Source organism: Rattus norvegicus, chromosome 7 (assembly GCF_021556685.1).
Source record: "Rattus norvegicus strain SHRSP/BbbUtx chromosome 7, alternate assembly SHRSP_T2T, whole genome shotgun sequence".
Taxonomy (NCBI): domain Eukaryota; kingdom Metazoa; phylum Chordata; class Mammalia; order Rodentia; family Muridae; genus Rattus; species Rattus norvegicus.
Window position 1 is genome coordinate 14,046,552 of NC_141540.1, and position 15,488 is coordinate 14,062,039.

General features: G+C 52.5%; 1 protein-coding gene across 1 annotated transcript; it reads right to left on the minus strand.

Annotated features, from left to right (window-relative positions):
• Positions 1 to 959: 959 nt before the first annotated feature.
• Positions 960 to 2,989, minus strand: Gadd45b (growth arrest and DNA-damage-inducible, beta). Its single transcript, NM_001008321.1, is given in 4 exon segments — positions 960 to 1,634; positions 1,877 to 2,099; positions 2,524 to 2,625; positions 2,714 to 2,989. Coding segments are annotated over 4 exon segments (483 nt in total). The 5' UTR covers positions 2,758 to 2,989; the 3' UTR covers positions 960 to 1,520.
• Between the last annotated feature and the right edge of the window lie 12,499 nt (positions 2,990 to 15,488).

The window sequence follows — 15,488 nt, forward strand, 5'->3', positions numbered from 1 at the left end:
CCTCGACACCCCATATCCTTTCTGTGCCCTCCAGCCTACCCCTGCCCACCTCTCACTCCTTCCCGCTCTAACCTGTTCATTTCCGCATCCTAATGCCTCTGGGCGACCCCCAAGGTGACCCTCGTCCCTGGGTCTCACTCAAAGACGAGTGTGGCAAAACTTTTAATCCCCCTCACTCGCTCCTCCCCGCCCCCATGGCTAGCGCTCTAGCAAACGCAACAGCCCAGCTCCTACCCTCCCCCACACCCTGCACCCCAGATACCCTTCCCCTCCTCCAAACCCTACACCCCGCCCCTGGGGACTCCCCTCCTTGGGGCTCCCCCCGCGCGTGACTCCCAGGGCGACCCCGGGGATTTTCTTCACCCACGAGGAGTTTGGTGGAAAGGTCGCTGGTAAACTGAGGCTGGCGAGGAAGGGAAGCCCTGGGAAGGACCGCACGGTTTTGTTTTGGAGCGAGATGCGGCGAGTGCCAAGGCTTCCAGGGTGTTTCCTACTGTTGATTTTAAGCTTGGGGAAAGAATGAAAAAGCATTCTTTTCCCTTTGTGCATCCACAGGGCCCATCCCAGGAACAAGAAACTTAGGGTGCGTCCCCAGGGGAGGTCAGGAATCTTCCCCGAGAAGCCCCTGCTGAGCGACTTCAGATGTTCTCAGCACCTCTCTGGTCTTTGAGAGGTGATCGCTCAGTAGGGTGGTGACGGAGATTGCAGCCATCTTCCCGGCGTTCCCAGACCCCAGCTTCAGCACAGTGGGTAACAGTGGGGGATGGGCCGCCAGGTTTCGTAATAAACCCGCGTCTTAATTGCTATGAAGCTGGAGTTGGGTGGTGGCGCCTACAACAGACAGCAGTAGCGTCTGGAGCTGCGGAGCTCAGAGCTCCTAACACGGCTTGGTGGCCGGTGGCGCGACACAGGGTAGCCAGAAGGGGCGGTGGGCAAGTGGGAAAAACAACGAGAACAGGAAGGCTTAACCAGTTTATTGGAATGTCTCTGTAGTAGAAATTTTTAAAAAATATGCAAGCGATCTGTCTTGCTCAGCACAATACTAAAGTAGATGTGCCTTAGCTGCGAAGTCCCGGGCTCGAGTCCCGGCTCCCGCGTCGAGGGTCGCCGCCCTCCGCTGAGTTACGCACAGTTCACTGTCCAGCGGGGTGGGGGACGCCTCGCCCCACCCCTGCGGCGGTGTCCAGACCGTCTGCAGCTGCGTGCAGAGGCTGGCTGCATGATTGCCAGGCCTTGGCTCTAAAGTCTCTGTCTCCTCCAGCCTGAGGTCCCCTCCTTCCTGTCTTGGCGACCACCTGTGGTGCTGGCTCCTGGCTCCATAGCCCAGGGGGCGGGCGGGCGCACACTCCCCTCTCCTCGTCTCAGTCTCGGTGACTCCGCCCCTCCCGGAAGGTATCACGGGTAGGGTAGCTTTTGAGGGATTGTTCTGGGGAATGAGGGGGCGCTGTCAAATATGTATTTTATTTAATTTTTTTAGGGGACAGCAACTCAACAGTTGCTTTAGGTGTTTAGAGTGGGCCTCAGCGTTCCTCCAGAGAGATATAGGGGACCCACTGGTTATTGCCTCTGCTCTCTTCACAGTAACTGGCCACCTCCACCAAGCCTTGGCTTTTCCAGGAATCTGTATGACAGTTCTGTTGGAGGGAGAAAAAGAAAGGGTTTAGTGGGAGCTCTAGGAGTTCGGTAGGGAGCCTCTGTTCAGCTCCAGAAGCCCTATTAGAGAAAAACAGGCTAGCTCAAAATAGCTGCCAGGGTGACGAGGCAGCCCACGGGACATGCCGAGCATGGCTGGGCAGTGAGCTGGTGTTGGAGCAGCCAGCCCAGCTATGTTGACAAACACGGGACCCAGGTGATCAGGGCGGGGTGGGTCACTCACCGTGACCAGGAGGCAGTGCAGGTCTCGGGCCTCGTTTGTGCCTAGAGTCTCTGCCGGCTCACCCAGGAGCTGCGCCAGCCTTTGCATGCCTGATACCCTGACGATGTCAATGTCATTGTCGCAGCAGAACGATTGGATCAGGGTGAAGTGAATTTGCAGAGCAATATCATCCTCCTCTTCTTCGTCTATGGCCAGCAGGCACAAGACCACGCTGTCGGGGTCCCTGCAGGAAAGAAGGAGTGTCAGAGGGACGCCAGACCAGGAGCGGGTGTAACCATGCACGGAGGAGGGCATTAGCTCCGGGAACCTCAGGGGGAGGGGTGAGCAAGACCCAGGGTGCAAGGGTGCCGGGGTGGCCAACTATGCAAATACTGATGGCGGGGAGGAAGGAAGCAAGCAGTCCAAAGTTATTGGGATTGCTTGTCAAAACAAAAAACACAAAACCTCAAACTTGCAAAGTCAGGGTTCTGCAGCGAGTCTCTTTCCCTCTCCCAAAAAATTCTCTGAGAAATGTCGCCCTCCACTCCCCAACTCCCAGGAGCGCTGGGAAAGTCCCCCAAAGCCCCGAGCCCTAGAGGGATGTTGGAGCGCGCGTGCATCAGAGGGGCGCCCCCACCCACGCCCGAGAAAAGGGGGTGCTGACTCACACATTCATCAGTTTGGCCGCCTCGTACACCCCCACGGTGAGGCGATCCTGACGCTGCGCGGCCACCAGCAGCTGCTCCACCGCCGCAGTCACCGCCTGCATCCTAAAAGGCCAAATGGGGAGATTAGGCGATGACAGCCCAGCAGACCTCAGGCGGCGGGCGAGAAGACCTCGGTCTCCGTTGTACTCACTTCTGAACCGCGTTGTCGCTCGCCACCAGCTCTTCCAGGGTCATGATTCAGTCACACTTCACAGCGGACCCCCACGGAAGATCCCCAAGGCAAAGCACTCGTCCAGATCCGAACCCAAGAGGTAAAAACCTTCCCGCGCGACCAGAAGTGTCCGAGGCTTTCCGGAGGCGGTGGGACTTACTTTCCCAAGAAAAAAGCAGGATTAAAAAGAAGATTGCAAAAAAATCCCCCTCGAAATTAATCCAAGAAGACGGAGGTGACACGGATCCCGGGTTGACGCGGAGTGAGCGCGCCGGCGCTGCAAGCCGCTTATAAGACCGCCCGGGAGAGGGCGTGGCCAGGGGAGGCATGCACCGCCCAGCCATTGGTGGAGGCACAAAGAGCCGAGTAGCCTGCGCTGAGATTGGCTGGAGGTAGGAAAGGGCGGAGCTCGGATCTCCGGCGGCCCCACGTGGGGGTCAGGGCTGGGAGGAGCGTGAACCCAGGCAGCGGCGACTGCCAGCGAATCGAGAGAGGAAAAAAAAACCACACACACAGACAAAAAAAAAAAAAAAAAAAAAAAAAAAAAAAAACACAGAAGTTTCTCTCCTGATTTCCCGGCAGCCGCGCTACGCAGGCCGCGCGCGGGGTTTCCAGCGCGAGAGGCTGGCTTGAACTTTCGGGGAGAGCTGTCTGGAATCCCCTCCCTGTCCCCGGAGAGTCCCTAGCCTTTCCCAAGCTCTAAAAGAAGGGATGTGCATGGGCCAGGAGGCTAAGTCTGCAGCTCGGCCTTGGAGAGTTGGAGAGTGTTTAAATAAGTCTAAGGTATATAGTAAACACTTGGTAAGTTTGAGGACCGTGGGATCCTCTCCCCAAAGTGAGAACTACAAAGGCATCCCACCAGCGCATACAAAGGTGCTCTGAGAACGCTCAGCCCCCTCAGGCGGGGGTCGCGGGAGAGGCACACAGGAAGCTTCCCAGTGGTCGTGGTAGGTGGTTTGGCGGTGCCCCAGGGGTCCTGGCTGCAGAGCACTAAGGGATCCCAGGAGGAAAGATCCGGAACCCCTTTTCCCCGCTCCTGGCACCCCGAGTTTCAGATGAGCCGGGGAGGCGCAGGTGAAGAGCCTTCCAGACGCTCTCCGGAGCGGCCCCGCCCCCTGCCGGCTGCCTCCCGGTCTATCCTCAGACCGCGTCACCACACCTGATCCGGTGCTGCCCCCTGGGAGTGGTGGCTGAAAGGCAGCCCCTTTTATGTCCCTGGCATTTTTGTAGTACGCAGCATGAACCACAGGCCCCCTCTTCCATGAGTGTCATTTATCTTTCCAAGGTTTGGCCGGCTATCTGCATTGTGCAAAATGGAAACTGAGGTCTCCGAGGGCGTTCTGTGAGCCACAGTATGAGGGCTGGTAGCGGACGGCAAGGACACGAGGGAGGCAGACAGACCCCGCGTGGGATTCTCCCACAGCGCACGGGGGCTCCCGGTGAATCACCCTGAGTCCCCTCCTCCGCCAGCCTGGGTCCTGGCCTCAGCCGCGCGGCTCGATTCGCCGGATCCCCCATCCCGGGTCTGGTGACGCATCCTGCATCCTCCGCGCCGCCCACCCAAGGTGCGAAATGTCCCGGGCGTGAGAGGCGCTGCGGCGACACCTGGCGGTCCCACGAGGTCTCTGCTCACGCAGTTTCCGGAAAGGGAGGGGAGAGAACACCTGCAATGATTTTTTTCTTTTAAATTAAATATTTTGCGATGCTGGTGATGAATCCAGGACTTCTTGATGCCGGGAAGCTCATCACCGATTTCTACATACCGCTGTGGCGCAACCTGACATGCGCTATACATACAGTATATTGTAAATACCAAACATGAAGGGCAAGACAGCTCCGCAGGTAGAGTTGGCCAGCAAGCAATCCTCGGAGCCCATAGGACGGAAGATACGAGCTGACTCCTGCAAGCTGTCTTCTAATCTCCGTAGATGCTCCGAAGCGTATGTCGTCCTCACACACAAGTAAACTTACTAGATGCATAGTTTAATAATTAAGTTGGCTGCTGGGCTGTGGCAATGGCTCGGTGGGCAGAAAGCTTAGCCAGCATGGGGGAGGCGTTGCTTTCCATCCTTGTACCACACGAACCATATGGTGGCACACACTTGTCGTCCCAGCACTGGGAAGGAAGAGACCGGAAGATCAGTCAGTAGGTCAGGATCATCCAGGGTTACGTAGTGAGTATGAGGCTACCCTGAGCTAAATGAGACCCTGTTTGGAACCTGGGGGTGGAAGTGGAAAGATGTCTCATCCGTTAAGAACACTGGTTGCTCTTCCAGAGGATAAGGGTTCAATTCCTGACTCACATCAGGCAGGGTCAGGATAGTGTAACCCAGTCTGGGACCCAACGCCCTCTCCCAGCCTCTGAGGAATCCAGACAGCTGCAGGCAAAACCAGAATACATGAACTTTTTTTTTTTTTTAGATTTTACTTATTTAATATGTATGACTACACTGTCACTGTCTTCAGACGCACCAGAAGAGGGTATCAGATCCCATTACAGATGGCTGTGAGCCGCCGTGTGGTTGCTGGGAATTGAACTCAGGACCTCTGGAAGAGCAGTCAGTGCTCTTTAAGAAATTAAGAAATGGCTGAGCCATCTCTCCAGCCCCCACATAATTTTTTTTAATAAAAAGATAACAAAAACAAAAAGAAAAGGCACAGTGTGGTGGCACACGCCGTTAATCCTACTCACTGGAGGCAGAAGCAGGAAGATCTCTGAGTTTCAGTCCAGCCTGAGCTACAGAGTATGTTTCAGGCCAGCCTGGGCTACACAGTAAGACCCTGTCTCAAAAACCCAAACAGCAGGGGCAGAGAGATGGCTCAGTGGTGAGAACAGTGGCTGCTCTTCCAGAGGACCAGGGTTCAATTCCTAGCACCCACATGGCGGCTCACAACCATCTGCAACTCCAATTTCAGGGGAACTGATGTCCTCACACAGACATGCATGCAGACAAAACACAGTGCACATAAAAAGTCAAGAGGGATAACCAAAATACACAACAACCCAACACCCAGATGCTGTGCTTCTAGAGAGACACCGTGAGTTGTTGCGGTGCTAGACAGAGAAAGGTTAGGAAGTCAGGAGGAGGTGAGGGTCTGTTGGGGCCGGGCAGGCACTACAAAAACTCTCACAACAGAACCGGAAATAGGATCTGGTGTGGGAACTTCCAGGTCAAAGGCCAGAGCTCTGGGAGGGGCTGCTTTGGCTTTGGTCAGCAGGCCACCAGGAAGGGTCTGGATTCCTGGAAGCACCCCTGTGGGGTCCCTGCTCTGGCTCCCCCCACTTGTTTGAGATTGAATTTCATGTAGCCCAGGCTGGCCTCACCTCACTATGGAGGCAAGGATGGCTATGAGTTCCCGACAATCCTGTTGTCATGAGTTACATGGGCCACCACACCTGGTTTGTGCCATGCTCTGGGCCCTTGAATAGACTAGCCCAGAGCCCTACCTACGCTAATGCCCCGCCCAAGGGTCCCATTTGCCCCAGCCTAAGGGTCACTTGTGAGTGACAGCCAGTCCTATTGGTCACCATGGCAGAATCGCCTGGGACACGGGTCTCTTGGCTCGCCTATGGGAGATTCTTTTATGGTAATTGATGTGGGGGAACATCTCAACTGTGGGGACCACTCTCCCCTGGACTATAAGCATGAAGAAAGGGAACAGAGCAAAGCCCTGGGTGCAAGGCTTAAGTGCCTGCTGCCTCCACTCTCCAGCCACAGTGGGCTGCTGTCTGGAGCTCTGAGCCAAAATGGATCCATCTCCCTTGAGCAGCTAATGTAAGAGTCTCGTAACCAGCCAGTGCTGCCGCAGGAGGAGGCAGAGACAGCCAGGTCTCTGAGTTTGAGGCTTGCTTGGTCTATAGAGTGAGTTCCAGGACGGGCAGGGCTACATAGTGAAGAGCCTGTCTAAAAGCTAAACAGGGTCTCAGTAGACCCACAGGAGAGGACGCTAAGGTGGGCTTCCACATTTTGCTTGAGAAAGAGCGTCTCTTACTGCTGTGGAACTGCACAATTTAGTAACAACCAGAGGGTCAATGAGCTGTAAGGGCAGTCACTGTAGGCTCCCTCGAGGAGGTGGCATCCAAGCTGACCATAGAACATGAAAGACCGAGAGGGTGTAGCCCTGCAAAGGACTAGGGCTTAGGACTCCTGGGGTACTAAGTACACTCCCCACTACTCTTTGGTAGAGAACCCAGCACCCCCATCACACAGTTCAGATCCAGCTCGAACTCCAGCTCTGGGGATGTGGTGCCCTCTTCTGGCCTCCATGGACATTGCACTCACCTATCCAAACACATTCAGAATTTTAAATTTTTTTGTTTTTTGTTTTTTCAAGACTACTGTGAAGCCCTGGTTGTGCTGGAACTCACTCTATGAACTACTCTGGCCTCAATATCACAGAGATCTACCTGCCTTTCTCCTCCCAAGTGCTGGGATTAAAAGGGTAAAACTATTTTTTTTTTTTAAAAAAGGCTAAAATAGGGGTTGGGGATTTAGCTCAGTGGTAGAGCGCTTGCGTAGCAAGCACAAGGCCCTGGGTTCGGTCCCCAGCTCCGAAAAAAAAGGCTAAAATAGTGGCTAAAAATATGATAATCTGTGAAAATACTTTCTGCCAACCGGAGCTCAATCCCGGGAGTCCACATAGTCAAAGGAACTAAAAACCTAAAACTCAGAAATCAATAATAGGGGGTTGAGGATTTAGCTCAGTGGTAGAGCTCTTGCCTAGCAAGCTCAAGGCCCTGGGTTCAGTCCTCAGCTCAAAAAAAAAAAAAAAAGAAATCAATAATAGTCTTAGTTCTGGGCATGAAGTAGGTGAACCTCTTGTCATGAGGGCTCACCTGTGATCCAGATCTTGAGACTGAGAGATGCAAGTTTCTGACCTGGATCTTCGCGTTGAGATCTTGAGACACAGTGGCTATGAATTCCAGGAGACTGAGGCAAGAGCACTGGGAAAAGGACGAGACCCTCTCTCTCTCTCTCTCTCTCCCCCCCCCCTCCTGTCTGCCTTGTGGGACTGAGCCACTGCTAGATCCTTGGACTTCCATTCACAGCTGCTGCTGACCACTGTTGGGGAGTTGGACTGCAGACTGTGAGCCACCGACAAACTCCCTTACTATATGGAGACTACCCATAAATTCTGTGACTCTAGAGAACCCTGATTAAGACACTGAGTATTCTTTAACATTTCTGGCAGTCACGTTGGGCTCCCTTAAGGTGGTGGCACTCAAGCTGAGGCTGTGAACATGAAAAGACCAAGAAGGAGGGTAGCCTGTGCAAAGGGCCTGGGGCAGGACAGAGTCCGCCACGTTGGAATAGCACCCAGGAGCAGAGGGATGAGATGCAGATGGGGAGAGAGAGGCAGAGGGGTACAGCTCAAGGCCTGGGGGCCTCAGGGAAAACTTGGCCTCTGATCCAGAGGAAGCTGGGAGCCACAGAGGCCTGTGAGAAGGAGAGAGAGAGAGAGAGAGAGAGAGAGAGAGAGAGAGAGAGAGAGAGAGAGAGAGAGAGAGAGAGAGAGAGAGAGAGAGAGAGCGGTCAGCCACGGAGGGCCTGGATGGGCTTCTGGTGAGAATGTTAGAAAGCTGGGCTCTGACATCGTGTTTTCTCACACAGTGAAACTGTCCCCCAGGAGAAGTGACTCATGCTCTCATCCTATGAGCTCCCAGACTTTTGTAAGACATGAACTGGCTGGGGGCGGGGGTGCAGGTGTGGGAGTTGGGGGCAAGGAGGTCACTGTGTCTCCCTGACACGCTGTGTCTCAGGGCCGGGCTGACTGCTTGAGCTCAGCAGCCCCGGTGTTTTGCTTGTTTTGGTTGGACAGACCCACACTGTGCATCCTTCAGTTGATGGCTTAATCTCTCTGAACGTGTCTGTCTGCATGGAAAAAATCACTTCCCAAAATGACCACAGGCTGGATTTGCAACAAAAAAGGTATTCATCACACTTCCCCAGGCGGGCACTTGCAGGACAGTCACCCAAGATCAACCAAACGTGTTCAAATGTAAAATTCAATGGAGCCTCAGCAGCTCAGTTCTAGGTTAGCCTGGACTAATAGACTGAGATCAAGGACATTCCTGGGTAATAAACTGACACACAGTCTCAAAAAGGGAGGCTGGTGTGTGGGTCCGCAGTAGAAAGTCCTTCCAGAAGCCCATGGTCCCCAGGGATGAAGCACCACCCAGAATCTTCTAGTGAGGGCCTGGGGGCGTGGTCGGAGATGAAGCACTACCCAGAATCCCCCACTGAGGGACTGGGGGCGTGGTCAGGGGAGCCCTACGTTAGAATCTCCCAGTGAGTTTGTGAATTGCTTTTGATCCCTGGGACGGACCCTGTAAAGGTGGAAGGAGACAAAGCTGTCTTCGGTCACCTACTCTAAAGCCATCAGTACGTACACATACATCATCCAGGCATGCACACGTGTACACACGGAGAAATACAATTAAAACAAAACAAAATAAGACAACAAAAAGGCAATTAAACCTTGACATTGCATTCACACTGGCGGGATGGCGCCTTACAGACCTGTGGACTAACCCGGGACTGCAGGGAGCGCTGACTCTTGGATGAAGCTGTCTTACATAGGCAGTCTGGATCAAACTGGATTTCTAGGGTTGGCGACATGGTTCAAAGGGCAAAGGGGGCTTGCTGCCAAGCCTGCTGATCTGAGAACAGTGGAAAGCAAGAAGTTCTGTCTGACCTTCAACAGTCACTATATGGCCCGGTGTACCGCCATACATGAACATTAAAAATAATTTAAAATCTAACAAAACGTCAGTTTAATTCATTAATTAGGATAGAAAAAGATGGTTAAGAACTCAAAATACAGTTTAATAAGTTTGTAAATGTAGTCTGTTTCAAAATATTTTGTCTTTCTTGTTGACAGTGGGACTAACATGGATGCTAATTATTAAATTAAAATGTATGTAATTGTCTTTTGTTCATTGTGGAGGGAATGTAGGGTGTACACATGCGGCCCTTGTGGGGATCAGAAGACTCACATATCAGTTGGATCCCTAGTATGTAAGTTAGATCAAAAGGTTTGACAGCAAATGCCTTACCCACTGGCCCTAAATATATATCTTAAGGGGTATTTGTTATACAGCATTAGCTGACTAACACACACACACACACGTACACACACACATACATGCGCACGCACACGCGCACACGCGCACACACACTCATACTCACATACAAACATCACACACATACACACACTCTCATACTCACACACACACTCACACATACACTCACACACACTCATACACACATACACGCATACACGTGCGCACACGCACACACGCACACGCACATGCATGCTCACACACACATACACATATACACTCACACACACACTCATACTCACACACATACTCCCACACACTCACACATACACTCTCACACATACACACACAAGCGCGCGCACACGTGCTCACACACTCACATACACACTCACACACACTCATACTCACACACACACTCCCACATACACTATCACACATACACACACAAGCGCACACACACACGTGCTCACACACACTCATATACACACTCACACTCATACACACACTCACACATACAATCTCACACATACACACACACACACACGCGCGCGCGCGCGCGCTCACACACACTTTCTCATTTGTTTTTGCTTATTATTCTTCTGAGCTTGCCCAGTGGGACACCTCACTCTCTGCCTGTTGGCCCAGGATTGATTCAGCAGTTGCTGTGCTAACTCAGAGGGAAGCTTTTCCCCATTCTGCAAGGCATGTGCTCCGCTTAGATGACAGCTGTCCAGTGCATAGGAGTTGAAAGCCTTTGCCTTGCTTGGGCCCACAGGATTCAATGTTTCTACAGGAGTCTCAGCCTGCTTTTAGCCCACCCAGATCTCATCCTGGAAGGTGTCCTTGAGTCTTGGGTCTCCCCTGTGGTTGGCTCACAGCAGAATGGTCCCATCTGTGGAATGAAGTGCCCACCAGACCCTGGGACTTCCTGGTTTGGATCCCAGGTTTTTGTTCTTGTCGGTTTGGTTTGGTTTGGTTTGGTTTGTTGTTGGTTGTTAGCATTTTGTCTAAGCTGTGCCCCACAGGTTGCCAGGTATGCCTGGCTCACTATAAAAGGGGCTGTGGGGGGGGGGGTAGCAGCCCCTCTGCTCTCTTGCCCTCTTGCCTTCTTGGTCCCTCTCTGTTCTCTCACCCCTTCTCCCCTCTCTCCCCACTCCTCTCTCCCCCTTCCCCACGTGCTCACAGCCGGCCTCTACTCTTCTACTCTCTCTATCTTTCTCTGCCCTACTACCCTCTCAACTCCCCTCCCCATGTCCTGAATAAACTCCATTCTATACTATACCGTCGTGTGGCTGGTCCCTCAAGGGGAAGGGATGCCTCAGCCTGGGCGCACAGAGGCACCCCTTCCCCACACCTGACTGCACCTCCACCAAACATATTCCCTCTCTCCACATCTTTTTACAAAACACAGCAGCGCGGTGTTTTATTTTTTGTGTTTTGTTTTGTGACACGGTCTAGGTTGCTTGAAGCTCACCATGAAGACCAGGCTGGCTCCAGACTCAAAGAGTTCCTCTTGCCTCTGTCTCTAAGCACAGTCGCACGCAGGCTGTCAAAATATGATAAGATTGTAGCTTGAGCTCCCAAACCCCGAGCTTGACGCAGTTCCAGAATCGATGCTCCAAAATCGTCCTCCCCGCCAAATCTAGAGTCCTGAAATACAGAATCCAAAACTTGGAACCCAAACTCAGGAACTCAAATCTCCCAGGAACCCAGGGTTCAGTATCTGGCTTCTCTTAAATCCAGGCTCCAGAATTCCAAATTCAACTCAAATGCTCCGGACCAGAAGCCAGTGACATCTTTTGAGATGAAATTCTTTTATTACTTTTAAAAAACTGGCGCCAAAATCTGGCTTGAGCAGAGGCAGTGGCTCCAGGGAATGAAGAAGGGGTGGGCACTGAGCAGGGAGTTTCCAGGACTGAGAATCTAGGGCTCCGGATTTCCTGTCCAACCGCCCTGCACCTCCAAAGTAGATAGCAAGCAGCCATTTTGTAGCGCCCTAAGCACAGGGGTCGACTTTGTCCCCCAGTTCGACGCTTGCTGTTGGAGGGGTGTTCTTCCAGGCCAGTTATGATTGTCACAGGCTTCAGTTTCCTTTCCTCAAACCATAGGTCCTCCACTTCCCACCCGCTGTATTAGAAGCATGGGGGATGGGGAGGCCTGGGGCATCGAGGGGACATTTCAGCTGCCGCTGTCACTGCCACACCCTCTCAGCGCCAAGATTTGAAAGTCGCAGGACGTCTTCCAAAGTGCACGGGGGTGGGGGGGAGAAGAGGGTCCCGCCCCATCCAGAGTGCAGTGTGGCTTTCTGGGACTTAGAGTCCGGAAGTGCGGGGTGCGCACGAACCCCGCCCCGCGCGGAGGGAAGAGGGCGGGAAGTCAATAGTGAACCTGGGCACTGAGGAGCACAGCAAGAAGAAATGTGCCTAGGGACGACCCCAGCCATAAGCCCTGAGGCACAGGGGACATCCAGGCCAAGAGGGGTGTGTGCGAGGGCGCAGTAAAGAAACCTAAATGGCCGCTCTGTTGGTGGAAAAGGAAAGTTATTCCCAACTGACAAGGCTCTCTTCCGGAGGAAGCAGAGAGGCGAAATGGAGAAAAATCTCGAGGGTATAAAGAGAATGTGTATCGATGCGGGGTGGGGGGGGGGGCGCTGAGGGGGAAATGCAGGACCTCTGAAATATCTAACAGGCACTTGTGAGTAGAGCCTGGACAAGTCTGGGGCCAGCATGGATGCACCACAGGTATATGTCCCTTCTCCCATAGGCAAGGGAAGCGACTCCTATTGGTAGATGGGGACAGGCTCCAGGAGTCCCTGAGGGATGCTGGCTTTTAACTTTAACTGCCCACAATCCTCCTATAGTCCAGGCTGAGCTGGGCCTTGCCTCAGTTCAAGTCAGCCTGCCTGCCCTTTCAGGAGATGGCCTTTGGACCCTTTGGAAATATGTGCAGCAGTGGGAATCAGGTAGGGAAAAGAAAAATGACTGCATTTCTGGTGGTGGCACCTCGGACCTACTTCTCTTTAGGTATGTAAGTGCGCATCTTACATAATCCTCACTGGGGGATTCTAAGCGGGGCTGCAGCCCTGACCATGCCTGCAGACTCTCACTGGGGGAGTCTAGGTAGGGGATCCTGAGCCACGCCTCCGCCCATGTTTGCCGGTTTTTTTTTTTTTACACTAATTGCTCTAATCATAAGAAAACGGACAACAGTAGCAGATCCTTTGACACAAAGTAGCTTTAGGGAGACACAAAGTTAGCAGTGAGTCATTCTTACCTTTCTGGTTTCAGTAGTTCTCCAGCTGAACCCTCAGAGTGACAGGTTAGGTTCCTCATGGTGTCCTTTAGGGGGCAGTAAGTGTGTCTGGAGAAGTTTGGTGTTCTGATATGTGAGGTGAGATGGCTATTCGGCAAGGAGTGGGTGTAGCATTGGGGCGCTGCCTTCTCTCAGTCATAAAAATTGACCCTCCCAGGGACCTGTTATATGAAGTTAGAGAAAAGTGGTCCATAGTCTGGCACTTGACATGTAAATAGAAACCATTGTTGGGGCCCAGGCTCTGAGGATTAACCTTCTCTCCCCTTTCTAGACCCTCTGGTGTACACACGTGTCACAATATTCATGTGCAGGACGGAACATCTTCGACTTCCTGGCCCCCTTCCCTGCTGTGTAACCCCAGCTAGCTGTCCCCTGGAACTCTGGGGACTCTCCTGTGTCTGCTCCCCATGCCCCACAGGAGTGCTGACATTACAGGCCAATGCTCTACCACATCCAGGTTCATGCTGGTACACGGGATTCAGATTGGGTCTTCCTGTGTGCCCAGCAAGAGATTTATCCTCTGAGCCATCTCCTCTCCTCATCTCTCCAGTTTCAGAGTTGTTTTCTGAGACAGAATCGTGAGATTGCCTCACACTCTGTCTTAGTTAGGGTTTTATTGCTGTGAACAGACACCATGACCAAGGCAACTCTTTTTATTTTTTTTTTTAAAGAATTAAGTTATGGATATGAGTACACACTGCAGCTGTCTTCAGACACACCAGAAGAGGGTATCAGATGGTTGTGAGCCACCATGTGGTTGCTGGGAACTGAACCCAGGACCTCTGGAAGAGCAGTCAGTGCTCTCAACCACCAAGCCATCTCTCCAGGCCCCGAGTCAACTTTTTTTTTTTTTCTTTTTCTTTTTTTCGGAGTTGGGGACCGAACCCAGGGCCTTGCGCTTGCTAGGCAAGTGCTCTACCACTCAGCTAAATCCCCAACCCCCCAAGTCAACTTTTATAAGGACAACATTTAATTGGGGCTGGCTTACAGGTTCAGAGGTTCAGTCCATTATCATCATGGTGGGAGCATGGCAGCGTCCAGGCAGGCATGGTGCTGGAGAAGGAACTGAGAGTTCTACCCCTTCTTCTGAAGGTGGCTAGTGGAAGACTGACTTCTAGGCAGCTAGAGTGAGGGTCTTAAGCCCACGCCCACAGTGACGACCACACCTCCCCCAACAGGGCCACACCTCCTAATATTGCCCCTCCCTAGGCCAAACATATACAAACCATTGCAACCCTCTGTGTCACGGAGGCTACCCTTGAACTCCTAATTCTCCTACCTCTAATTCCCCAGTGCTGGGGTGACAGCAAGCGGCTGTCACATCCAGTCTGTGGTCTGCAGTGCTGGGATAGAAACCAGGACCTCAGCTAGGCAAGCGTTCTACCCATTTGTAGTCACATTTGTAGCCTTGTGTTTGGCTATGCTATCCTCAAACTCACTATCCTCCTGCCTCAGTTTTCCCAGTGCTGGAGAGGCAGTAGTGGATGCTGTGGGGATACTGCAGCAGAGCTTTGGTTACTTTGTGGGTTCTTTCTCCCACCCCTTTCTGCCCTCCTTCCATCCTTCCAACCCCTAACACCGGGTAGGAGGGAAAAGAGGACAGAGAGGAAAGGGGATACATAGTTAGATGTCTTCCGACTAGGGGGGTTGAGTTTCTTGGGGCAGGTTTGCCGTCAGGATATCTAATTTCTTCTGTTATTGTTTCTTCTTTGCACACGACTGACTACTTAACAAACCTTAACCAACAGAGACCAACCAAAACCAGTCTTGAGGCCCTAGCATTTGTATATCCTCTGAAAAGTCCCCAGAATTCCAAAGGTCACAACCGCAGAAACTGTGTGCAGCAGGTAAAACCACGCCTCTGCTAGAGCATCAGGCAAATCATAGTCCACTGCTGTGGGCAATCTGAAACAGCCCCACATCTGACACCTCGGATTAAAACAAAAACAAATCCACATATTTCTGTGTTTTTCAAAGAGACCAAAATTCTCACGACAGATACACCCATGGAGGCCAGGGGCCAACTGTGTGCATTGGTTGTCTTGTGCGTAGGGCTCAGGGATCCAACTTGGATCATCAGTTTCAGCAACAGGTACCTTTTACCCTCTGAGGCATCTCACTTACCCTGGCTGCCCTTTTGTTTGATTTGTTTTGCATTTGTTTGATTTATTTGTTTGATTGATTGCTGTGTGTGCGTTTATGTGGGCTCACGTGCGCATCTGTTTGCGTGTAGAAATCAGAACTCTTCCTCTCCCCGCAATCGGGGTAACTGCGAAACCCTGTGTTTTGCTGGAAAGCTGGAAACTACATCTCCTGTCATGCCTCGCAAGCTGCCTGGTGGACTACCGCTCCCTGCGTGCTCCGCGCCAGAGAGACTAC